The sequence below is a fragment of the Tamandua tetradactyla genome, chromosome 14 (assembly GCF_023851605.1).
Source record: "Tamandua tetradactyla isolate mTamTet1 chromosome 14, mTamTet1.pri, whole genome shotgun sequence".
NCBI lineage: Eukaryota > Metazoa > Chordata > Mammalia > Pilosa > Myrmecophagidae > Tamandua > Tamandua tetradactyla.
Window position 1 is genome coordinate 59,484,223 of NC_135340.1, and position 23,229 is coordinate 59,507,451.

General features: G+C 43.0%; 1 protein-coding gene across 1 annotated transcript in view; it reads left to right on the forward strand.

Moving 5' to 3' along the window:
- The window catches only part of SLC28A2 (solute carrier family 28 member 2), a 47,109-nt gene extending 35,959 nt beyond the window's left edge, over nt 1–11,150 (forward strand). The window contains exons 6-18 of the mRNA XM_077127758.1: nt 1,102–1,243; nt 1,826–1,939; nt 2,251–2,328; nt 2,746–2,826; nt 3,267–3,347; nt 4,636–4,761; nt 4,847–4,977; nt 5,386–5,554; nt 5,743–5,940; nt 6,553–6,634; nt 8,103–8,201; nt 8,401–8,506; nt 10,520–11,150. Coding sequence (XP_076983873.1) covers nt 1,102–1,243; nt 1,826–1,939; nt 2,251–2,328; nt 2,746–2,826; nt 3,267–3,347; nt 4,636–4,761; nt 4,847–4,977; nt 5,386–5,554; nt 5,743–5,940; nt 6,553–6,634; nt 8,103–8,201; nt 8,401–8,506; nt 10,520–10,637 — 1,525 coding nt within the window. The 3' untranslated portion in view covers nt 10,638–11,150. The remainder of the gene's footprint in view (nt 1–1,101; nt 1,244–1,825; nt 1,940–2,250; nt 2,329–2,745; nt 2,827–3,266; nt 3,348–4,635; nt 4,762–4,846; nt 4,978–5,385; nt 5,555–5,742; nt 5,941–6,552; nt 6,635–8,102; nt 8,202–8,400; nt 8,507–10,519) is intronic.
- Nucleotides 11,151–23,229: the final 12,079 nt, after the last annotated feature.

The window sequence follows — 23,229 nt, forward strand, 5'->3', positions numbered from 1 at the left end:
ATTTATGCTTTCTCTTGGCCTCTAGAATTCCTGCGTTTAAAGGTGTATTGTATAATTCCTTAGAATTTTAAGGAACAAACTTCCTATTCAGTACATATTGAACTGGGCTCCACAGAAGCTACAGTTCATCTAACTATGGAATGCACATGTCCTTTGGTCACAGGCTAGGGGTGAGAAAATAACTTTTAGACACTCTATAAAGTTCCTCTTTTCTGTCCATTCTCCAATGGCTGCATAGAAAGCAGGTGTTAAGGATGTATGCCACAGCAACCTCCTGGTTTGGAGAAACCACACCAGAATACCACCTAATTTTGGACCACTGATTTATTTGACAGTGGGGGTGATAGAGATAAAGGGACTTTATTCATTAGCAAGATAGATCCCAAGAGTTGGTTTTGATTCACTTCAAGAGAAATGTTTTCACAGTGAGAACGGTTTTGACATCCAACACCGACCTGTGATGCCTTTTGTCGTTGTTTATGTTGTTGCATCTGAGCCATCTCAATGGACAGCTTGCTCTTTCTGTTTTGTCTTCATATGCCATCTCCCTTCTAACTCTCTTCCCTTGAACTAAAGGGACGCTAACACTCAGACATGAGGAAACCAGTTTGTGTATTAAACAAAAGTGTTTGGTACATTACACGACCATGAGTAGCTGACTTGTGGTTTAGGTTTTATTCTCGCCGTGGGGCAAGTGGTTAGAAAATGAACTGGGTGGGAGAGATTCACGAGGAAGGAACGCTTACTTTTCCGCCTTCCATTTTCAACATTTTGGTTATTCATTGGAACAATACTGAAGATTGGGTCTTTATATCATATGTTACTGATATGGAAACTCAAGAAAAATCACAAATTATGTATTTGTACCCACAGAGTGGAATTCTTCAATTTTGTTCTGTACGAGAGTTGGAGGGAGAGAGGTGCTAGATAGGGAGTTACCAGACGAATGAGTCTCAGGGTAATCTCTGTATCTAATGTAGAGTAAACTATTAAGTTATTTCACTTACCTTTGGGGTGAACTTCTATTTTTTAAAAGTAAAGTTAATTATTTATTATTCATTTACTGAGTAAGTGATGTGGTCCCTGGCATTTCTTCTCTAGGTTGCTCGGAGGAGCCTCCTTGGTTGGCCTCATCCTGTGGCTGGCTCTGGACACAGCCCAAAGACCAGAGCAACTGATCTCCTTTGCAGGAATCTGCATGTTCATCATCATCCTTTTTGCATGCTCCAAACACCACGGTGCAGTGAGTTTTGGTTATGCAGGCTGGGTGCAGTGACACACAGCCAAGGGCCAAGTTCTAATTCCAAGGTGTACATGCCACGTATTCACTGCAAAGGTGTAGACCTAAGTTCTTAACAACCCCTGGAATTTTCCCCCTTCAACAATTTTTGTTCCTAACTAAAATTTAAAAGACCTCAGAGGCCTTCGACCAGTTATTTTCAAACTGTAGGAAAATTCCATTAGTGAATCTTGATATCAATTTTATGGGCTAGGCCAATATGAAAGAAAAGAATGAAAGGAAAAGAGTAAAGAATGAAGGAAAGAAAGAAAATATAGTACAAAAGAGAGTATCAGCTTACATTGCATGCAGTGATGTTAAAGTATTGGTTTACAAAACAGCCTTTTACAGATTGCTGCCCTGTTTTCCCCTTTCTGTCCCTTGCTCCCTACTCCATCTTACCCCAGATTTCCTGTTAACATCCTACATTGGTTTCAACCAAAACATATCAACAGATGATGAAGTCTCCATGTTTAAAACTCCAACCAGGTAATGGACAAGTGGAGTTGATAACTAACATTGGAATAATTTTCTTGTTGATCCCAGGTGTCCTGGAGGGCAATGCTTTGGGGTCTAGGTCTTCAGTTTGTCTTTGGAATCTTGGTCATCAGAACCAAACCTGGGCTGACTGCATTTCAATGGCTGGGAAAGCAGATTCAGGTATGAGAAAACTGAATATGAAGGTTCAGCTCTTTTAGAACCCTAAGGAAAGGAGATCAGGCCATATCTTATTAATGATAGTCGTGAGAAAGGAGAACGTATACTAAGATACAACTAAGGACGTGAGTGAAGAATATGAGGGAACAGAACTGAGCTGCTAAGTCCTTCTGTCATTCAATGAGCAGCTCACGGGGACACAGCAGTCTCCCATGCTCTCCGTAGCAGCAGTAGGGACTAGTCATAAATGAACATGAATCCCTCTTCCCCTAAGTCCTTCCTGGCGTCACTCTTGTCCTCTTTTTTCCCTTCAGATTTTCCTGGACTACACCGTGGCTGGCTCCAGCTTTGTCTTTGGGGATACACTAGTCAAGGATATCTTTGCCTTTCAGGTCATATTTGCTTTATGGGCAGGAATGAGGGACAGTTAAGGGCAAATCAGAGGACAAAAATGTGTGTTCCTACTAGTTTAACCATAAGAAGAGGATTTAATATCATCATCGGAGGTAACAGCATCAGTCTCTTGCCCTTTGATTGCTACCATCCTGAAACGGTATTCCCCTGAAATAGGAATGGGACAGGAAGACTCAGATAACACATCTTTGGCTTAGTACTGATGGGATAAAGATATTCAATACATCTCAGATTTATTCCTAAACTAGGTTGTGTTTAAATATCTGTTGAGTAGTGACACCGTATCAGATGCTTTTGGGATGCTAACTCAGAGGCCTGACACGGAGTCCACTTGTTGTGCACATGAGCACAAATGATGTAATGTCTGGCCAGCTGCCTCATTATTCTCTCTACAGGCCCTACCAATCATCATTTTCTTTGGATGCACGATGTCCATTCTCTACTACCTGGGCCTTGTGCAGTGGGTAGTCCAGAAGGTGAGTCATTCTCCTACGCAAGTCAGAAGTGGGGCCTTCCTCGTGTGGTCTGTCTAGAGGCATAAAGAGGATACTTATTTTGAGAAAATGGGCATAGGTAGGATCTAGAGAGTGAGTACAAGAACCAACATGAAAAGGCAAACTCTTCCCAGGCATGTCAAACGGTCAGGCCCAGCTCTAGATAGGCTGATGAGCAGAGCACAAGAACAAATGATCTAGACTATCCTTTCATACTGAGTTTTAATCTACTTGTGGTAGAAGCCAAAGGATCCTGGGTTCCCGTCCAGGCTCTGTTTGTAACTTGTACTGTGGCCATAGGCTTATAACTACTTCTCTAGGCCTTAGTGTCCTTATCAGTAAAGTGGAGAAGGAGGTGTTTTGCTGGACACTCTTTCTGATTCCTGGTAATGTTAATGATTTATGACACTGTATTCCTTTAGATCGCCTGGTTTCTGCAAATTACCATGGGCACCACTGCCACAGAGACCTTATCTGTGGCAGGAAACATCTTTGTGGGTATGGTAAGCACCCAGAGACCTAATATGGTTTTGTTTTTGTTTTTTTCCTCTGGGGAACTGAGAGTTTGGCAGAAAACACATCAAGAAAGGTTTCCTTCTGAAAAATCAAATAAATGAAGACGGTACAGGCAGCTCATGGCTGAGGAAAGAAAACACAGAAGCTCAAAGGATACTGCTCTTTGCTTTCACCCTTCACACCTGATAATAATTAACCTGGGCATATTTAATCTGCACGTCCTTAGTCTCTGATCCAAATTCTTACACAGGACTTTAGGAGAATGTCCTGGTCCATATCTTATCTTTCTTTAGGGGCTAGGAAAGGTGTTTGATCTATGTACTGGTTTCTCCCTGTGACACCCTGTAACTCTTGTTTTTCAGGTTCTCTAAGGAGGTAATAGCCTGCCTTGCTCAGGGCTAACACTAAGCCTTTTCCCCATAATACTTGCTTGGTACATTTGTTTGTACGGAGTAAGTGCTTAATATATGGTATTGATGCATCAACTCAATGTTAGGAATCATGGCTGTCAGATTGACAAGGATGTAGGCTGGTGGCCTTTCTCTCACGAGGGCCTGGGCTGATGACCTGCTTTTGAAATGTTCTGAGTACTTCTGGATACCTCTACCATGGCACTCACCATAGTTTGCTGAAATTATCCATAATCAGTTTAGTTTTCTCTATTAGACAGTAAGTGCCTAAAAGTAGGAATTCTGTCTTATTTATATTAATATCCCTAGCATCTAGCACAGTACTAGGTACATAGCTGGCAATCAAGCGATAAATAAATGATCTCAGATTGATAGTAGGTATGGTTTACACAGTTGGGCCTTCACAATCTCATAACGTTTTCACAAACATTTCCTTTGGATCTTTCATCAGTGGTGGGGTTAGATCGTCTATGTACAATTCATTTAGTGAGTACTTTTTAAGCATCTAATACGTACTCAGTGAGTGCACCATACTCCCTAAATTTATTCTGTAAATCGTCATTGAGAGCATACAAAAGAAATGTCCCATTTCTCTTCTATAACATTTTAAAATATAAATAGAAAATACACACGTATGAAAACAGGTGAGAACCATGCCAACTGGGATAGAGTAGATGTCAGAGGTAATGAGACAGATGCTGGGAGGGCCTGAGGACAGAGACTGGTGCTCGCAGAGTGTCACACTGGAATGACGCTCGCTCTGGAGACGTGTGTCTAATGGGCCCAGTCCCTGGGAACAGGGCAGGCAGGCTGGGGTGGGGAGTCACACCCTCTTGGATTCTGACTGGCTCCTCCTTGCCCACAGACAGAGGCACCTCTGCTCATCCGTCCATACCTTGCCGACATGACCCTCTCTGAATTGCACGCGGTGATGACCGGCGGGTTTGCCACCATTTCAGGCACTGTGTTGGGAGCCTTCATATCCTTTGGGGTAGACACATTCTTGCTTGATCACTCCCGGGTGGGCTGAGTTCTGGCTTTGGCAGAGCGACGCATCCCTAAATCTGGCCTTACAGATTGACCCGGCATCCTTGATTTCTGCCTCGGTGATGGCCGCCCCTTGTGCTCTTGCCTTGTCAAAGCTGGTATATCCAGAAGTGGAAGAGTCCAAGTTCAGGAATAAGGAGGGAGTAAAACTGCCCCGTGGGTGAGTCCAACTTGGGAGAAGGGGAAGCCAGATGCAGTAAACAGTGGTGCTGTGGTAGCAGAGGCTTCAAGTTTCCCCACCCAGGTGGAATATGATTCCAAGTCCCCTCTTGTCTATGTCTGCCTCTAGGGGACCTCCTTGACTTTCTTCTTCTGTTTAACCATCCCACCTGACACTGGCTTCTACATGCAAACACCCTTCGACCTGGGGCTCCATGCGATTTCATAATGATTGTTTCAGACACTGCTTCAGAGTAGTTTCTACTAATAGGGTCACTAAGAAATTTCTGTCCCTCCCAGACTAGCCTCGCACCCTCCTCCTGCCTTTGTTATTGGTGGGATTTCTCTTCTCTGTGGAGCTGAGGCTGCTCTAGACACCACCTTCTTCCCCTATGCCCACCAACCACAGGAAGGAGAAGAACGTCCTGGAAGCCGCCAGCAATGGAGCCATAGATGCTGTTGGTCTTGCGACTAACGTAGCCGCCAATCTGATTGCCTTTTTGGCTGTGCTGGCCTTCCTCAATGCTACTCTCTCCTGGCTAGGAGAAATGGTAGACATACAGGGGCTCAGTTTCCAGGTAAGGTATCACATTTGCTGGGCTGTCCCTCTGGGGTGCAGTTAAGTCGTTCTTGCACTGGGCATGTTCTCCTCATCCACAGTAAGGTGACAAAGAATGAATAAGAGAAGGGTGGAGGAGACTGAGCCAAAGCTTCAGAGAAAGTTCTGGTTCTTGACCTTTGTTACTTGTTCTTCCTTTTCATTGAGGTCATTTGCTCCTATATTCTAAGGCCCATGGTCTTCATGATGGGTGTGGAATGGGCAGACAGTCCAGTAGTGGCTGAACTGGTGGGGATCAAGTTCTTCATAAATGAATTCGTGGCTTATCAGCAACTGTCTAAATACAAGAACAGCCGTCTCTCTGGAGTGGAAGAGTGGATTGGGGGCAAGAAACAGTGGATTTCTGTAAGTGGCAATCCAGGAAAGCATAAGTAGCATGAGGTCTCAGCCATGGCTATCAGTGGGGAGATACGCAGAAATTTGTTGCTGACCCACAGATCCCTTTCCAGTGCCCCAGGCCTAACCACAAAGCAAGCACAATAGTATGCTTAGCAGCCTCTGTCTGTGGTATCTGAGCGACTTTGAACTCTATGGGCTATTTCTCCCCAGCCCTCTGACCAGCTTCTCTCTATGATGCAATTGTTGGGTCTTCACAGTTGGGGCAGCCCAGGCGGACAGTAGTTTTTGATGGTCTAAGGACCTCTTCTTCATTTATAAGTTTAAATTGCTACAAATTGATCTCAGTTTCTTTCTCCCTCTGTCTCCCTAGCTCTTCCCTCTCAATCATCCTTATTCCTAAGCTTTCTTATTTTTAGGCTTCAACAAGAGTAGCGTTAGTGGTTTCTAAGTCATTATCCCTTTAATAACTCAGGGAGCATGTATTTTCCTAGCATCACTTCCACATTCTTTAGGGTAATGTAGAAAAGATTTGGGGTTGTGAGTACCCTGAACATCTATCATGATTCAAATACTGCACACAGGGGACTGGGTTTATTAATTTGTGTTTTTCCCCCCTAGGAGAGAGCTGAAATCATTACAACATTTTCACTCTGTGGATTTTCCAATCTCAGTTCCATAGGAATCACACTGGGAGGCTTGAGTGAGTTAAATCATTTATAGCTCCCCAAGAAGCCAGCCAGAATCCAACTTCTGGGGTGGGCAGTCCTGCTGCTTTAGTACCAGTTGAGACCAGATAGAGGAATTGATGTGAAACAGGCCCTCGCAGTTAACTGGGAGCTAAGGCAAGCAAGTTATCTTACTATGCACAAAGCCCAGGCTGAGTTTACAATCTCAACTCCAGTTAATTTTTTCCTGTAGCCTTTCCAAAAGGTTGGTGTTATTTCCTGGTTTTTCCCTTTCCCCAGAACCTGGGCGAGCCCTTCCCTTAGCTGGGGCTCCCGGGCACACAGGATCGCTATCCAACTGTGAAGACAGCAGCTTTCCTGCTCCCCATTGCTCCACTTTGCAGAGGAAGCCCCTGATGATTGCAGACCCAAACAATGAATTTCATTTTTATTTTCCCTATGTGGGAGAAAGTGCATATGTAAGGAAATATATTTTGGGTTTTATCAGTAGTGAAGGTACTTCCTGAAATTGGGCTGCACATTATTTGTCTTCACGGATGCCCGGCTGCATGTGGGCTCAAAAGACAAATAAAAGCTGCAGACACGTAAGGCAGATGGATAGCATCTGTGGTATGAAGTGTGTGAAGCATTGGGTTAAAAGCTGCAAGTCACCAGGTGGGGGAAAGGTATTTGAAACAGGCCTGGATAGGTTTAGGCCGCTAGAGCTCGTGCTGAGTGTAGGTGATGGTTGGAGGAAATAATATGAGGAAAGCGGAACTGTTCCCGAGGGCAGAGGCAGGGGCACATGACGAGCAGATTCCAAGAGTTGGGAGAGACAAGTTAGAAACAGATCTTGGAAGAAATGGACTATAGGAAGAAATACAGTTCAGTGGGTCCATTTTTTATGGCAATTATATCACCGGATGGAAACATTAAATTGATTTCTATGGTATCTGATTGAACAACTTAAAGGTGAAATCATTTCTTTTCAGTTTGTCTTTCTCCCTTCTGCTATGCACTTGTCTGTATTGCGATTCTGGTGCTGATAATTGTCTGATTATGAGATTGCCGAGTAGTCATAGGACATGTATAATGTGTCTAAGGCGGAGGTGAAAGTTGCCCTCCTTATCCTTTTGCCTCAAAATGGTGCACCACATTCTGGCCCAGACTTAAGAGTACAGGTGTCAACTGGCAACCCCCCAGGCACGTACACCTGGAACGGACCAACTCAGCCTTGCTTGACGCAGACACAGCTTTGGAATGTTCATGGAAGCACTAAAATTGCCTGATCTACTTAGGGTCAGACACAGAATAGTTGTCCTGGAGAACGTTTGAGTTGGTGATTCCTCAGGACTAAAATATATATACACACTTCTTCTAGCCTCTGAGCGTTAGTGATAAGGCTGAGTTTTGCTCCTCTGCATTCTTCTAAGTGGGGCTTGTGATAAACACCGCATTGCATGGTGGCGACGAGATCAAGTTCCTTTGTTCTGTTGTCTGCAGCATCAATGGTACCCCAACGGAAGAGTGACCTGTCCAAGATTGTGGTCAGCGCCCTCTTCACAGGGACCTGTGTGTCCCTTATCAGTGCCTGTATGGCAGGTAGGAGTCTCAGCATGGAATCACTTCCCTAGATCGTGACAGGATCTCTACTAGATACTGATTTAACTGCCCATCCCACAGATGCATAGACAAGGCACCTAATCTCTAGTCTTCTCAATCCACACCCAGATGAAGACTAAAGAACCTTATGGAGCGTGTGTAAAATTTTGCCCTTAGTATCTCTCTCTCCTTTATCCAGGAATCCTCTATGTCCCCACTGAAACAGACTGTCTCTCCTTCCTAAACACAAATGTCACCACCAGCAGCTACGAGACCTATGTGTGCTGCAAAGGGCTCTTTCAGAGGTAAGCGCCAGGATCCTTCCTGCCTCCTTGAAAGGCACCACTCTACCCTCCACCTAGGATCTTCTGGGATGGGGAGATGAAGTCTTGAGGGTGATCAGATGGGTGCCAGAGAGAGCGTATGAGAAGGGAGATGGACATTTGTGATGGCCTGGACCTGTGTTCTCTTCTTCTAATCAGTACATCCTCATTATTAGCTCTAGAGTGCATAAGTGACAGGTTTTAAATATATTGATGGAGGACTGAGAAGTAGAAGGATAGGGGAAGAGAAGAGGACTTCCCTAATGAGACATGATCATACTTATTGTGTTTGGAATATATATTAGTTGTATACAAAGACCTAACAATGGTCCTGCATGCCTAAAAATTCATGGGCTTCTTCAGGCAGAAACAATGAAGATTGAGAGGGTATAAAGTTGGATCCATAAAACCAGGATGAGTTCAAATAGGAAGTAAATGAACTTGCTGACCAAATACTGGAATACTGAAAGAAGAGAATACATCATGAAGCTAAAAGAACTAGTTTTAGGGCACACAAATGAAGGATCTGAGGAACTACAGTGTTAGGTGCTGCCAAAGTAAAAAGTATATTGTGTATATTAGGGGCAGCGCGCGCGCGCGTGTGTGTGTGTGTGTGTGTGTGTGTGTGTGTGTTGAATGAAGAGATTTCTGGAAGATAAAGCTAAAAGATCTGAAAGATAAAAGGCTTTGTATTAGGTATTAGGGAATTTAGGTCTTGTCCTGCAGAAATTTGTACATTAACATGATCAGATATGCTTTTTCCAAGGATAATTTAGTAACCATTTGGATGGCAGGGACACCCAAGGCTGATACTAAGTGCTTGTGAGAATTGAGATACACTAGACCGAGTAAAAATCAATTGGGTTGGTCATTGGCTAGATAGGAGGGAGGGATGGGGTGAAGGAGAAAGGAGTTTCACAGGACTATGTCTGTTCCAGTCTGGGCAAGTGGGTCTAAAGAGTACCATTTATTTACTGAGAGGAAGAGGACTAGTGCCAGGAATGAAGTAAGCAGGGAGATTATAGCTTAATTCAGTTTTGGATATGTTGACTTAGAAGTTCCTGTGAGACAACCGTGTAGAGCTATTCAGAAGCCAACTGGAGATCTGGGGTTCAGGACAAAAACCAGAACTGGAGGGAGACTTGTAAGATATCAATACATGGGTGATCAGTTCATTGCATGGGTGGATCTTTGGGTGCTAGCTGTTTAACATGTTACTAGGCTAGGTTAATCCCCTGTATTGGGAGATAATCATCAGAGAAGGCAATCAGTGTCCTCCAAAAAATAATCCTTCTGATGTACTATTAGAGACAAATTACAGGATGGATAGATCATTGGTCTGCCATAGTTTTGGATCCTACATTCTTGTGGCAGTTAGTGGATACTATTGTAAGCATCATATAGAGTAAATGAACAAAGTAAAAGCTTTGTTTAACAATGGGTTGTGTCTATATCACTGAACTTTACTAAAAAAGTACTAAAATATTCTTGCTCATTTCTGCCTTCAAAGTTGTAATTAACTTTTTGCCTAAAGCCTCATACTAAGGGTCATTAGCTTCTAGAATCTGAAAGAAATAATGTTTTTGTCCAATTATTTTTTTCTAATTAAGTCTGAGATGTTCTCCTTTCTCTAGAAGAAAGTGGCCTGGGGGTACCACCTCACTTTTTAGAATAGATTCAAATTTAAATCACATTGTGAAGCATTAACTTTGCCTCAGTGATGTCTGGAAAGGAAATTCCCAAAAGAACTCTGGTTAGGAATTGGGCACAGGAGCAGAACACATTGTATAGGATTTCTTACCAGTTTTATCTTGGGCCTGAATGAGAAAATACACTTCACTAGGTCCTATTTATTTGTCCCTTGCAGATGATTCATTTATAGGTTCCCCTCCTTCCCCCCCTCCGGCCCCTCAAGATTTGGTGCAACTTGTTGATACAGTCTTGTTGTATTGTATTTATCTCATCCACTCCCTATCCCTCTGGTTTTCATTGCAGTACTTCTTTGAATGGTACAAGCCCTCCTTCTTTTTCTGGTCCCTGGGAAGACAAAGAAGTCAGTATAAGAGCTCTGGCTACCTGCTGTGGATTCTACAACCATTCTGTCTGTGCCTAAGGCTGGTCCATTTCCGTAGCAATCCTGATCCTGACAGTGTTTTGATGGCAATGACATTTATTTACTCAGTTTTCCCACTCCATGTTTAACTCTCCAAGATCTTTAAAGCAAATATATAAGTTTCATTTTGGTTCACTGTATCCAATAATGAAAACTAGAATTTGTTTTTCATTATTTGGCAGAATCAAATAGGAAATTCCTCACAGGCTCTGCCCGAGTTGAAATTTGAAATAATCAATATGATCACATCAAAATAATATCTTGAAAATCTCGCCTTTAGTTGCTTTCCTAAATGTTATATGATGCAATGTGCTATAAATATGATTTGGTATGTAGTGTGTACTGGAGGGGATTTCTTGGAGAACTGTGGATGAATTATTTATGTTACTATAATGTTTACATATGAAAGGTATGAATATTTAATGATGAAATTTTTTTTTGATTTGTCACACTTTTGTAAACCTGCAAACTCCTTAACATTATTTGCATGGTAAATAAAAAAATAAAACTTTTGTATGCAAAATTTCTAAGGAATGCCTATTTCTTAAAGGCCTTTACTTTGAGTACTTGACTTCAGTTTCATATTTGCTTCAGGTTTATACAGAATTCTTTAAAATAGTGCTTTTCAATGGAAAGGGGGAACAGTTTTGCCTCCTAAGGTTCAAATGTCTGGAGACATTATCAATTGTCACAACTGGGATGATACTACAGGTATCCAGTGAGAAAAGGCCGGGGAGGTGTAAACATCCTACCATGCACAGGTCAGCCTACCACAACCAAGAATTCTCTGATCCAAAATGTCAACAGTGCTGAGATCAAGATACTCTCACGTAAAATAGTTAATATATTTAGTATTATTTTTAACATTAATAATATTGTAGCCCTAAGGGAAGGTTTCAAAAAGTTGTAGGGGTTCTTCAAAAAGTCAAACAGAATTACCACTTGTATTAGCTGGGGTTCTCTAGAGAAACAGAATCAGCAGGAAATATCCATAGATATAAAATTTATAAAAGTGTCCTATATAACCATGGGAACGCAGAGTCCAAAATCTGCAGGGCAGGGTGCGAAGGTGATGACTCTGATGGAGGGTCTGGACGAACTCCAAAAGAGAGACTCGCTGGCCGAAGCAGGAAGGGAAACTGTCTCTTCTGAATCCTCCCTAAAAGGCTTCCGGTGATTAGACTGAGCATCACTCACTGCAGAAGACACTCCCCTTGGCTGATTACAAATGGAATCAGCTGTGGATGTGGCCGACATGATCATGATTTAATTCTATGAAATGACCTCATTGCAACAGACAGGCCAGCACTTGCCCGACCAGATAAATGGGCACCACCCCCTGACCAAGCTGACACATGAACCTGACCATGACACCACTTGATTCAGGAATCCTAATTCTAGATATATGCACCAAAGAATCAAAAGCAGGTCCTCAAATAAGTAGATATACCCAAATGTTCACTGCAGCATAATTCACAATAGCCAAAAGGTGGAAATAATCCAGATGTCCATCAACAGACAACTTAATAAAGTTGCAGTATATACATATGTTCTGGTTTGCTAGCTGCTGGAATGCAATATACCAGAAATGGAATGGCTTTTAAAAAGGGGAATTTAATAAATTGTTAGTTTACAGTTTTAAGGTCAAGAAAATGTCCCAATTAAAATAAGTCTATAGAAATGTCCAATCTAAGGCATCCAGGAAAAGATACCTTGGTTCAAGAAGGCCAGTGAAGTTCAGGGTTTCTCTCTCGAGTGGAAGGGCACATGGCGAACATGGCATCATCTGCTAGCTTCTTCTCCTGGCTTCCTGTTTCATGAAGTTCCCTGGGAGGCATTTTCCTTCTTCATCTTCAAAGGTCGCTGGCTGGTGGACTCTGCTTCTCATAGCTATGTTGTTCTGCTCTGCTCTCTCTGAATCTCTCATTCTCCAAAATGTTTCCTCTTTCACAGGACTTCAGAAACTAAGCAAGACCCACCCAAATGGGTGGAGACATGTCATCACCTAATCCAGCTTAACATCCATTCTTGATTAAATCACATCTCCCGGGAGATGATCTGATTACAGTTTCAAACATACAGTATTGAATAGGGATTATTCTGCCTTTACGAAATGGGATTTTGATTAAAACATGGCTTTTCTAGGGGACATACATCATTTTAAACCAGCACAACATACAATGGAATAGTAGTCAGACATGAAAAGGAGGGAGCTGATACATGCTACAACATAGATGAAACTCCAAAACATTTATGCTAAGTATAAGAAGCCAGATACAAAAAGTCATATATTGTATGATTCTGTTTATACGAAATATCCAGAATAGATAAATCCATAGAGACGAAAGGCAGATTGGTTGTTGCAGGGGCTGTGGGGAGGGGTGAGTAGGGAGTGTCTGCTAAATGGGTAAGGGATTTTATTTTAGAGTGATGGCTATCTTTTGGAACTAGATAGTAGCTCAATATTGTGAAAGTACTAAAATGCCATGACGCCACTTGATTCGGGAACCCCAATTCTAGATATATGCCCCAAAGAATTGAAAGCAGGTCCTTATTCACTTTAAAGTGGCTACTTTTATGTTATATGAATTTCATCTCAATAAATTATTTTTTAAAAAGGATGTAGGTCCTTGAATGTTGCCTTAGCTAATCCACCTGCTACCTCCCAATTCTTTGAACTCAGAACTTCTTGGTCTTTTTCTCAGTCTCCACCCCCATCCCCTCTCCCATGTTCTCCAAACGTGACATAAAACTGCTTCTTGAACTTTACCCTAGGCCTGATTTCTTTCTGAAAGGTAGCAGGGCAGTGGTTGGTGGTTTGGATACTAGCCACGCCGGATTATCTGGGTTTTGTTTAGGGCTCTGCCACTCATTGCTAGGGTGATCTTGTTAAGTTCCACATCACTTCTGTGTCTTGGCATCCTTGTCTATGAAACGGGGATAACGGCACCTACCTTATAGGTTGTTGTGAGGCTGTTGTAAAAGGATCAAAACAGTGACGCTGTGAGCCTAATATAAGGGTCGGCCACAATTTTACCGCCTAAGGAGCTGTGTACATGGCTAGCAATTTGTTCAGTTACATATGAAATTTAGTTCACACAAAGCAGCGTGTGGGAAGGGAGGAAGCTCCTTATCTCCCTTCAGGAGGAAGGGCTGGTTTTCTAATTCAGGCTCAATTTCCCATTTAAAGCAAATCTGAGCTAAACTCTGGCACTTTGAGGGCCATGCTGTAAAATGCAGGAAACGGGACAGCCTTAAAACCACGACTGCAGAGCAGTCTCAAAGATGGGAGAGGAAAAGTTAGATTGCATATATGGTAACAAAATGAAAACTCTCCAAAAAATCCGTAGAACCACGCCACACAAATAGTGAGCCCTAAATTAAATCATAGACTTTAATTAAAAGTACAATTATAAAAATGTGCTATCACCAATTTTGATCACCAATTGTAATAAATATTCCATACCAGTGCAAGGTGGTGGTGGTAGGGTATTGTGCTGGTTTGAAAGGATTTACGTACCCTAGAATGTAAATTCTTTCATCCTAATCCAATTTTGTGGAGGCAGCCGTTTCCTTAACACCCTATTCAATACTGTATGCTGGAAACTTGATTAAGTTATATCCAGGGAGATGTGACTCTATCCATCCCAGGTGGGTCTTGATTAATTTACTGGGATCCTTTAAAAGAGGAAACCTTTTAGAAAACGTTTGGGAATGATGAGAGCAGCAGACACAAGAACTGCAGAGTCCACCAGCCAGCGACCCTTGGAGATGAAGAAGGAAAACGCCCCTGGGGGAGCTTCATGGAAGCTTCATGGTCACCATGTGCCTTTCCAGTTGAGAAGCCCTGAACTTCATCAGCCTTTCTTGAGTGCAAGTAACCTCTTGCTGGTGCCTGAATTTGGACATTTTTATAGACTTGCTTTAATTGGGACATTTTCTCAGCCTTAGAACTGCAAACTAGCAATTTATTAAATTTCCCTTTTTAAAAGCCTTTCGTTTTCCGGTGTGTTGCATTCCGGCAGCTAGCAAACCAGAACAGGTGGTATATGAGAATCCTGTACTTTATGCATGGTTGTCCTGTACACCCACAGCAACTCTAATAAAGAAAAAAAGAAGAGGAGGGAGGGTGACCCGGCAACCTGCACGAAGGACACCCCAGCAACCAAGAGGGGTTCCCGCCAGAGGATGGAAGTGGGCGGGGCTGAATTTGACTGGCCGCCTGGGTTGCGTGCCAAGAGTCTGCCAGTCCTGGAAGGAGGACAACTTGGGACCAATCACTTTCAGGCTCCGCCCTGGGGGCGGGGCAAACAAATCTCAAAGTTCTGGGAGGCCCCACAGCTCATGCTTTTGCCTTCCGGCAAGCAGGTGTTCCCCAGGGCTGGTACAGAAGTCAGAGCCAGAGAGAGGAGGCTGAGGGAGAGAGTGGAGGGGAAATTAAGACAGGAGGACCAGGAGAAATGGGAGGAGTGGGACAGGGCTGCGTGGGGGTGTGAGAGGAGTAGTATGGAAAGGAGATGGAGGGCACGCGTGGCAGGCGGATCATTAAATATGCACCATTTCTTCTCTTAAACACTCCACCATAAAGCCTCTCTTTACCATACAATTTTTTCCACAGGCTGCCTTTTCCTTTGAGTGTGTATGGACCTCTTTCTAGGTCAGGCTATATAAACCTATCTATTAATTTTATTGGCTACGTGGTATTTCATGTAAGGCTGTACCATAAATTATCTGTCTCTTTCCTAAATTATGGGCATTTAGATTGTTTTCATTACAATAATGCTACAATTAGCATCTCGAGTGTGTACCTTTATGTACTAATTAGGTTAAGTTCCACTACCATCCCTGTGAGAGTTAAAATAGCTTACTGCTTTTTGAGTTTCTAGATTTATGATATTTCCCTATTTTCTCTTGCTTAAAATTTTCCTACTGTATCAACTGCAGTTTAACTCACAGAATTCAAATGCATGTGGAAACTTTACTGCACTACAAGGGAATTCCAAGATTACATTTATTTATTTAAAATAATCATAGGTATCTTCGCTCATTATGTAGATTGGCATAGTTTCAAAGGATGAAATAGATGCCTATAAGTATATTCTGTCTTTATTGTCTCAAGTTCTGTGTCTTCCAGGTTCTGCCCCTTATATAATGTTTTTTTTTTTCTCTCTTCTAATCCACCCTGCTTCCACTTTCAAACTTACCTGAGAGACCTCTTTGAACTCGGGTTCTCAGAGAAATGGAGTCATTTCTTAACTCTGCTCTTTAGCATCAAAGTGAAACTGCTATGTTGGCAAATACCTGATTCACTTATTCAACCGTCATTTCCTAGAGCTCTGCCCACACACAAATCTTTCATTAGGGTTTCTCCTAATTATGTGCACTCTGCTTCTTAGTTTTCCTGAAATTAGATGTTCATTTCCTTCAGTATAGTTTTCAGTTCCTTCCCCCTTTTTCTCTCTCCCCTGAGGACCTGTACACCCTCTAAGGTCTGTCTACACTCTCCTTCCAGGCTGCACTATAATAGGGTCAGATTGCAGATTGATGTTTATGTTTTTCAAACCCACAAAGGGTTTTTAAAGATCTTCCCTCTCCACTAAGCTTGCACTCAGCTGTGAAGAAGGAGGGAGCCCCAGACTGGCCAGGTCAGAAAGCTGAGCAGGAAGACACCTCGTCTTCTGTGCTTGGCCAAACTCAGCATGCTGCTTGTTTTTGTACAACCCACGTGCAGCCCACACATTAGGGATGGGTTTTGCATTTTTAAGTGATTTTCTTTTTTTTTTTTTTGCATGGGCGGACATCAGGAATCTAACCTAGGTCTCCGGCATAGCAGACGAGAACTCTGTCTGCTGAGCCACCGTGGTCTGCCCCTTAAGTGATTTTTTTGAAAGAAAATCAAAGGAAACATAATATTTTGTGACATGAAAATTATAAGAAGTTCAAATTTCAGTGCCTACAAATAAATGTTTATTGGAACACATTCAAATACAGTTTTAAAGAGGGTAATGACAAGTACTTTGTTTTTCTTGTATTTATAGTTAAAACTTTATGGAATTTTTGCTATTTCTCATGGTATTCCGATGCTCTCTGAATTTTTCTTGGGAGAACTTTTCTCTCCAGGTTTATTCTGACAGGCCCCCTTCCACCTGGTGTCATGACCTCTAGGTGAACGGAGAGGAGGATCATAGCTGCCTTCCATTCCTCCGTACAAAGCTGAGGCTCCCGCTTTGTAGGGACTCTGCAAAAACTCGGAATTCAGTGATCATGTAATCATTGTCTGCTTTTTACTCAAGTATTTTGAAAATACACAATTGAGAGATCACAAAATGCTACTGACCACAGACAGGAGAATCTGATAAGTTCCTAACGGCTCATACAGCTTCTCTGCCCTGGACAGTTTTACATGAATGAACTAATGAATGAGCAAGATTATGAGTGCCTCAAGGGCTGGGGCCAAACCTCATTCATCCCAGATTCCCCCAGAGTGTGCAGCTTAGGGCCTGGCACACAGCAGATACCCAGATAGAAGTTGCACGACCTTAGCAGGATGCAGAGGCAAATTTTCTTTCTGAAAGAGGAATTGTGGAATTAGGGATTTTGATCTTTTCTCTCTCTGTCTTTTTCAATCCTGCTTCTAATTTCTCTATCACCTTCGCTTTGTGTCCCTTTATCTCCTTCCCTCTCTCTTCTCTTTTCCCCAGGCTCCTTCTTTTTCGGTTTTCTGGTATCTTCTTCCGCCCTAACTTTTGGTGGAGGGAAAGTCTGTGGTGATCATTCATTCCTTTCAGAGTTGAGGTAGTAATATTTTATGGTGTGGTGTAGGAAGAGAGCGAAGGGCCTGGCTTTGTGTGTGTGTGTGTGTGTGTGTGTGTGTGTGTGTGTGTGTGTGTATCAGGAATCAAGGGGTGGTAAGCATGGGTAGGTGTTCAGCTAGTAGGAGAATCCAGATGGCTCAATCCAGGAGGCTGTGTGGGCATTTTATGGGTTCTGGTGGTCCAGTAGGGATAGGAAGCTGCCTGTAAACTCACCCGTATGTTCTGCTGACAAGAATCTTTATTCCCTATCTGCTAACTGTACTGAGCAACTTCTGGGCTGTGTTCGGATTAGGCAGACCTGTTCTCCAGGACTGTTCATTGACTTATACTTAACCAGTTATTTTTAGGGGCCTAACTTACGAAATAGACAAAGTTTGAGTTTGACTCTTGCTTTTGGTTCCCTATATAAGCCTGATCTATTTCCTTTGGGTGAAAGTCTTTGACTAAGCACTTGGCTGTTAATCATTTAATGAGTTATCTCCTCTTTGAGAAAAGCTGACTTTTAATGCAGAAATAAGAAGATTAGGAGCCAGAACGTCTCGAGTCAAAGTCTTGACCTGAGATACTTTTAAACGATGTGAGAATTCTTCATCTCTTGGAGACTTAATTTCCACTTCTCCATAATGAAGTTCATTGTGGGACTTCATCAGGATAAATTAGATCTGCCTTAAATGTTGCTAGGAAAATGATATACTCCTTTTAAGTATAAACAGCTTTTGCTCCTTTTTACATGAACGTTTGCTTGGTACTTATCATCTGCAGACACGAGTGTTCTCATCAACTTCTAAACTCAAAGTATTTATACTTTCTGGACTGCTGGTGTGTCAGTCATGCCCTGCCGTGTGGCATCTCTTCTATTTCTTTCTCATATTGCTATTTGTCTTATTGTTGTCAAAGCAAGCAGCAAGTAGAAAGATGGTTCTATAAAAACTGACAGTTCCTTCAAAGAGAGAATCTCCTCTCGTTTGGCAGGTTACTTTGATCAGTAACTCAAACAGTTCCACGAGGAACTGTTCTATTTGTTACCAAAGCCCGAGGAGCTGGCAAAGTGTCTAACATAATATAGGTGTTTAATATTTGCTGAGTAAATAAAAATGATGATGTTCCAAGGGCTTGAATACCTGGAGCAAAATGAAGGGATAGGAAACATCTGCTAAATGACAGAACATATGTAAAGCACTTATACTCCTTGGTACAGAGTAAGCTTTTAATCGGTGTTTGTTATTATTGCTACTCAGTCTAGTAGGAATTGCAGTGCCTTGTGGGAAGCAGGTAGAAAAGGTGAAGACAAAAGAAAGAAAAAATAGAACAAAACAGTATTGAGCTAGATCTGTTTGTGAAAAGATGGAGAGTGAAGACTTCTCAGGCAGAAGTGGGCAAGGGGCATTTAAAAACAGGGATACCTACTATTTACCCCCCTGCCACCCCACATCTTTGCCATCAATTCAGCGTAGTGAAAAGGACATGATTTTATAAGGTTGTTCTCCAACTGGGTGAAATGTAGCCCTCCCATCCCTTTCCTACTACTTGTCTCATGCCTGCAATCTAGGGACGCCATCACCACATGTAACTACTGACTTTTTCTAAGAAATCTACACTCAGTGACTTTGTACAAGGTAACTAACCCATCAGAGCCTCTGTTCTCCCATTTATAAAAATGAAGGTTGTTATGGAGATTGAATAACTGTCTTAACTTGAAAGCATTTGCACGTAGATATGCTCCCTTGCTCCTTGGTTCCCTGACTTTCTTTCTTTCATATCTCCCTACTTAAAGTTCAGTACTTTCTGCGTGACTCTACCATACAACCTTCTAGTTCTCTGCAGCTTCAGTGGCGCCTGGCTCCACGTCCTGTGCATGCCGGACTCTTCTCCTCAGGGTCAGAGGTTGGCTCAGAAGGCTGGACCAGGTCCAGCTGATGGTTGCTGAGGGAAGTCAGAATCCAGACAGGAAGCCCCGTGCCACTTTTAAGGCCAAAGATCAGAATTGACCTCATCAAATCTGTTCTCCGATATTGGGGGTGCTACAGATCCAGGAACAGGGGCAGCTCTCAGCCACGTTGTCAAATGGCTTCAATGCAATCCCCAGATACACGTGATAAACATTTGTCATCAACGAGAGAGCCGTGGCTTAGGACATGTATTAAAAACCACCTGTGTTACAGCGTCTATTGTATAGCAGATTATGTAACTTCGATCAGTTTTGAGTTTTTTATTTTTAAAAGACTCAACTCTCGCTTCCAAAAAAGCAAAAAGGTTCTTTTGGGATAAAAGTTATGTTTGGAAAGCCCAAGTTTTTCAGTTTGAAGGCTCAAGTCTATTACATTCATCAGTATATAGATTTCCCTTGACTATAAAAATCCTTTCCATGTATTTGAGGCAGGAACAAAACCAGAATGTTAAAGCCATTTTTAACAAATTTAGGGCAGCAACTTCTTTGCTGAAATTACACTTCTACTTGTCAAGCGCCGTAGTTCCCCCAGGGGCAGTGAGCATTACGTCTGTGGCGCGGAGCACCTCCTGACAAGAAAGCGGAGGAGAGAGGCTTCTTTTCCATGGTGACCAGACCCAGATCTGAATTATTCATCCAATGAAGGATATTTCTTCTTGATTAACCCAACTCAGAAGATGCTGCAGTGAATTCCACCCCCGCCCCCGTGCAGGTATTTGACACTTAGGACTCTTGTCTCGGTCTGAGAAGTAAATCTGTGACTCTGTGAATGGGTGAAGCTACCCTTCAGCCACGTGATTGCAGTTTCCAGAACAGAAAGCACTACTGATTTACGTCCTTCGTGGATTTCAGAAACACATGAAATGTTTTAAAATTTTTTAAAGGTGTCTGAACAACTGGAGAGCATTGTCGCCAGCCATGGTTTTATAAAAGAGGGGCGCTCAGCTCCTCGGTGGAGACGCACGCTGCCTGGCTGGCGGCCACCAGCGGTCATTTCACTGCCTCGCTGTCCCGTCTGGCTCCCGTGCTGCTGGGACCTCACAGCCCAGGGTCCCTCGGGCTTGTCTGGCTCTGTCTCAGGGCACTGGCTGAGCACAGCAGTCCTTAACCAAGGCTAGAAGGGGTGGGGAAAGTACTTGTTCCAGCCATGTCACATAACAATCACACTAAAAAAGCTCAGTTATTGTTTTTTTTTTGGTCTTTACCTATGGTCAAATTTTTTTTTAATTTGTTGACAAAACATAACAACATACAAACATGAACATTCTTAACAAATGAACATTCCATTCTTGGCATATAATCAATGACTCAATATCATCACACAGTAGCTCAGTTACTGTAATAACGATAGCTCAGATTTACTGACTGCTTACTAAGAGCCAGACACAGGCAATCACTTGACTGAATATTTGTGAAAACCCTATGGGGTATCTTACAGTTGTGAAGTCACAGCCTCAGCCCCTGCTGTTCCCACTGTCTGCACACACTGAGGGACCCCTGTGTTTGTGGATCGACTCTGTCCCCCACAAAGACATATACAAGTCCTGATTCCAGGTCGTGTGAACGTTAGCTTGGCATTTATATTTTCTGAACACTGTGACCACTCTCTGTCACCCTGGAAAAGTCCCCTCTCTCCTCTCACAGCCCACCCCCTCCATATCCTGTTGATTCTCCGAAACATCTTTTCCCTCTACTTCCCCTCTTCTCATCATTTCTCCCAGGAACCATCACAATGACTTCTTAATTGGCTTTCGGCCCATCTCTCATATCACTGCCACCAGGGTGGCCCTTCCAAATCACAAATCTGCTCACACTGCTACCTTGCTTTAAACTCTTCAGTGACTCCCCATTGCCTCCAGGATAATTCAAATTCCCTTAGCATGGCCTCCCAGGCTCTTTATGATGTGGTGTCTGCATACCTTTCCAGCAGCTCTGTTCACCATTCCCGCTTTCTAGAAACACTGTTATGCTGTTTGGTCAAAACACTAGGCTCACTCGAGCTTTGAAGCCATTTCCCATGCTGTTTCCTCTGCCAGAGATGCTCCAAAGCTCTCTTCCATCCTCCCCCTCCATGTCCTCTTAGCAAACTTTCTCTCCTCTTCAGCTTCCTCTTCTCAACTTTCAAGCAGTCACAGCTCCAGACTCAACTTTTCTCCGGAGTTCTGGTTTTATTTCTCCAACCCGAGGCCGTGTGAAGTTGTGGGAAAAGCCTGGATTTTAAGGTCAGGGAGCCTGGGAACTTAAATCCTCAGTCTGCCACCTCCTGGTGGCCTCCATTTCTTCCATCAGAAAATTGTAGTAGTACCTACTTGGCAGAGTGGCTGTGAGCTTGAGGATGGGTGCAGTACCTGGCAGCAGGTGCTAAGACAAGGTAACTGTTATTTCTGCTGTTGGGAAATTCACTTAGACGTACCAGCATCATTTCCAAGGCGAATTTCCTTCCTTCCCAAAGCAATTCTTCCTCCAGACATTTCTCTCCCCATCGTTAGCTCAGCCATTCTGTCAGCCATCCAGGCTGCAAACCCGTCTGATTGGATTCCTCCTGGTCCTTCACCTGCCCGCACCCAGCCAGCTACAGCGTGTGTCCGTTCTATTTTCCATCTGCCACCGCCCTAGCCTTACATTTCATAATTTCATACCTGACGATTGCCACTGTCTTCTGGATCGTCTCAAATACCACTTTATCAATGTTGTTCCCTTGCCCCAAATCCTCAGCATGTCCCTATTAGCCATGGAATAAAGTCTAAATTTCTGCATTTATGTTAAAACCGTCCGCACTCTGGCCCTACCAGATTTAGCAAATAAAAATACAGAATGCCCAGTTAAACTTGAATTTCATATAAATAACAAATACTGCTTTAGTATAATTATATCCCAAATATTGCACGGGACATCCTTTATGAAAACATTATTCATTGTTTATCTAAAATTAAAATTTAACTGGGCCTCTTACATTTCATCTGGCAACCCTATCTGGCCCTAACCTCTCTCTCTCTCTCTGTCTGGTTCTCTAACTCAGCAGTCTCCAAGGGTCTGTTCATATTTTAGCCTCAGATGCCTGAGGAGTAAAAGTACAGCTTTGCAATAGGAGAGATCTGAGTTCGAACTCCAACCCTCTTGCTTACCAACGCCATGACTTGTGCATCTAACTTAACCCCTCTACCTCTGGTTTCTTATCTACAAAACGTGAACCCAACACAGACACATGAGAGAGCAGTTGAGAGGACTAGATAAGCCATGTGGCCTAGGACAATCGAGATGTTGTACGTATTCAACATGTTCCTTCTTGTTGCTAGAACTTTTGTCAGCTCTTTGTGCCCTCAGTTGACTGTTGACCATGACTTGCCAAGGAGCAATGTGGTCTACGTTAAATTTCGAAATCACGGAGGCTGGAATGGAGGTGGGGAGTGACCTCTCCTGGGTTCACTTGTCTTCCCCAGGTCATGCTTTACACCCTGGCAGCAGAAGTGGAGCAGGCTGTGCAGCAGAAAGGATCTGGGAACAGGGTATCTAGGGGGCTTGCTGACACTCGGGGACACTGCTGCCTCCGTTGGCCCAAGGTTCCCTGACCTACGAAACCTTACAAAACCTCCTTTGTCCAATTTATTCCCTCTCTCGGTATGTCTTTGCTTCTTTATTGCCAAATGTCTTAAAAAGTACTCACCCTTTGTTTCCATTTCTAAATGTGAAGCTCTGTTTATATCCCGGTAAGTCTTCTGAAACAGCGCTTTCAACTCTCTTCAGTCACCACTCTTTTTTTTTTTTCCTTGACATGGGCAGACTCCAGGAATTGAACCCGGGTTTCCAGCATGGCAGGCGAGAATTCTGC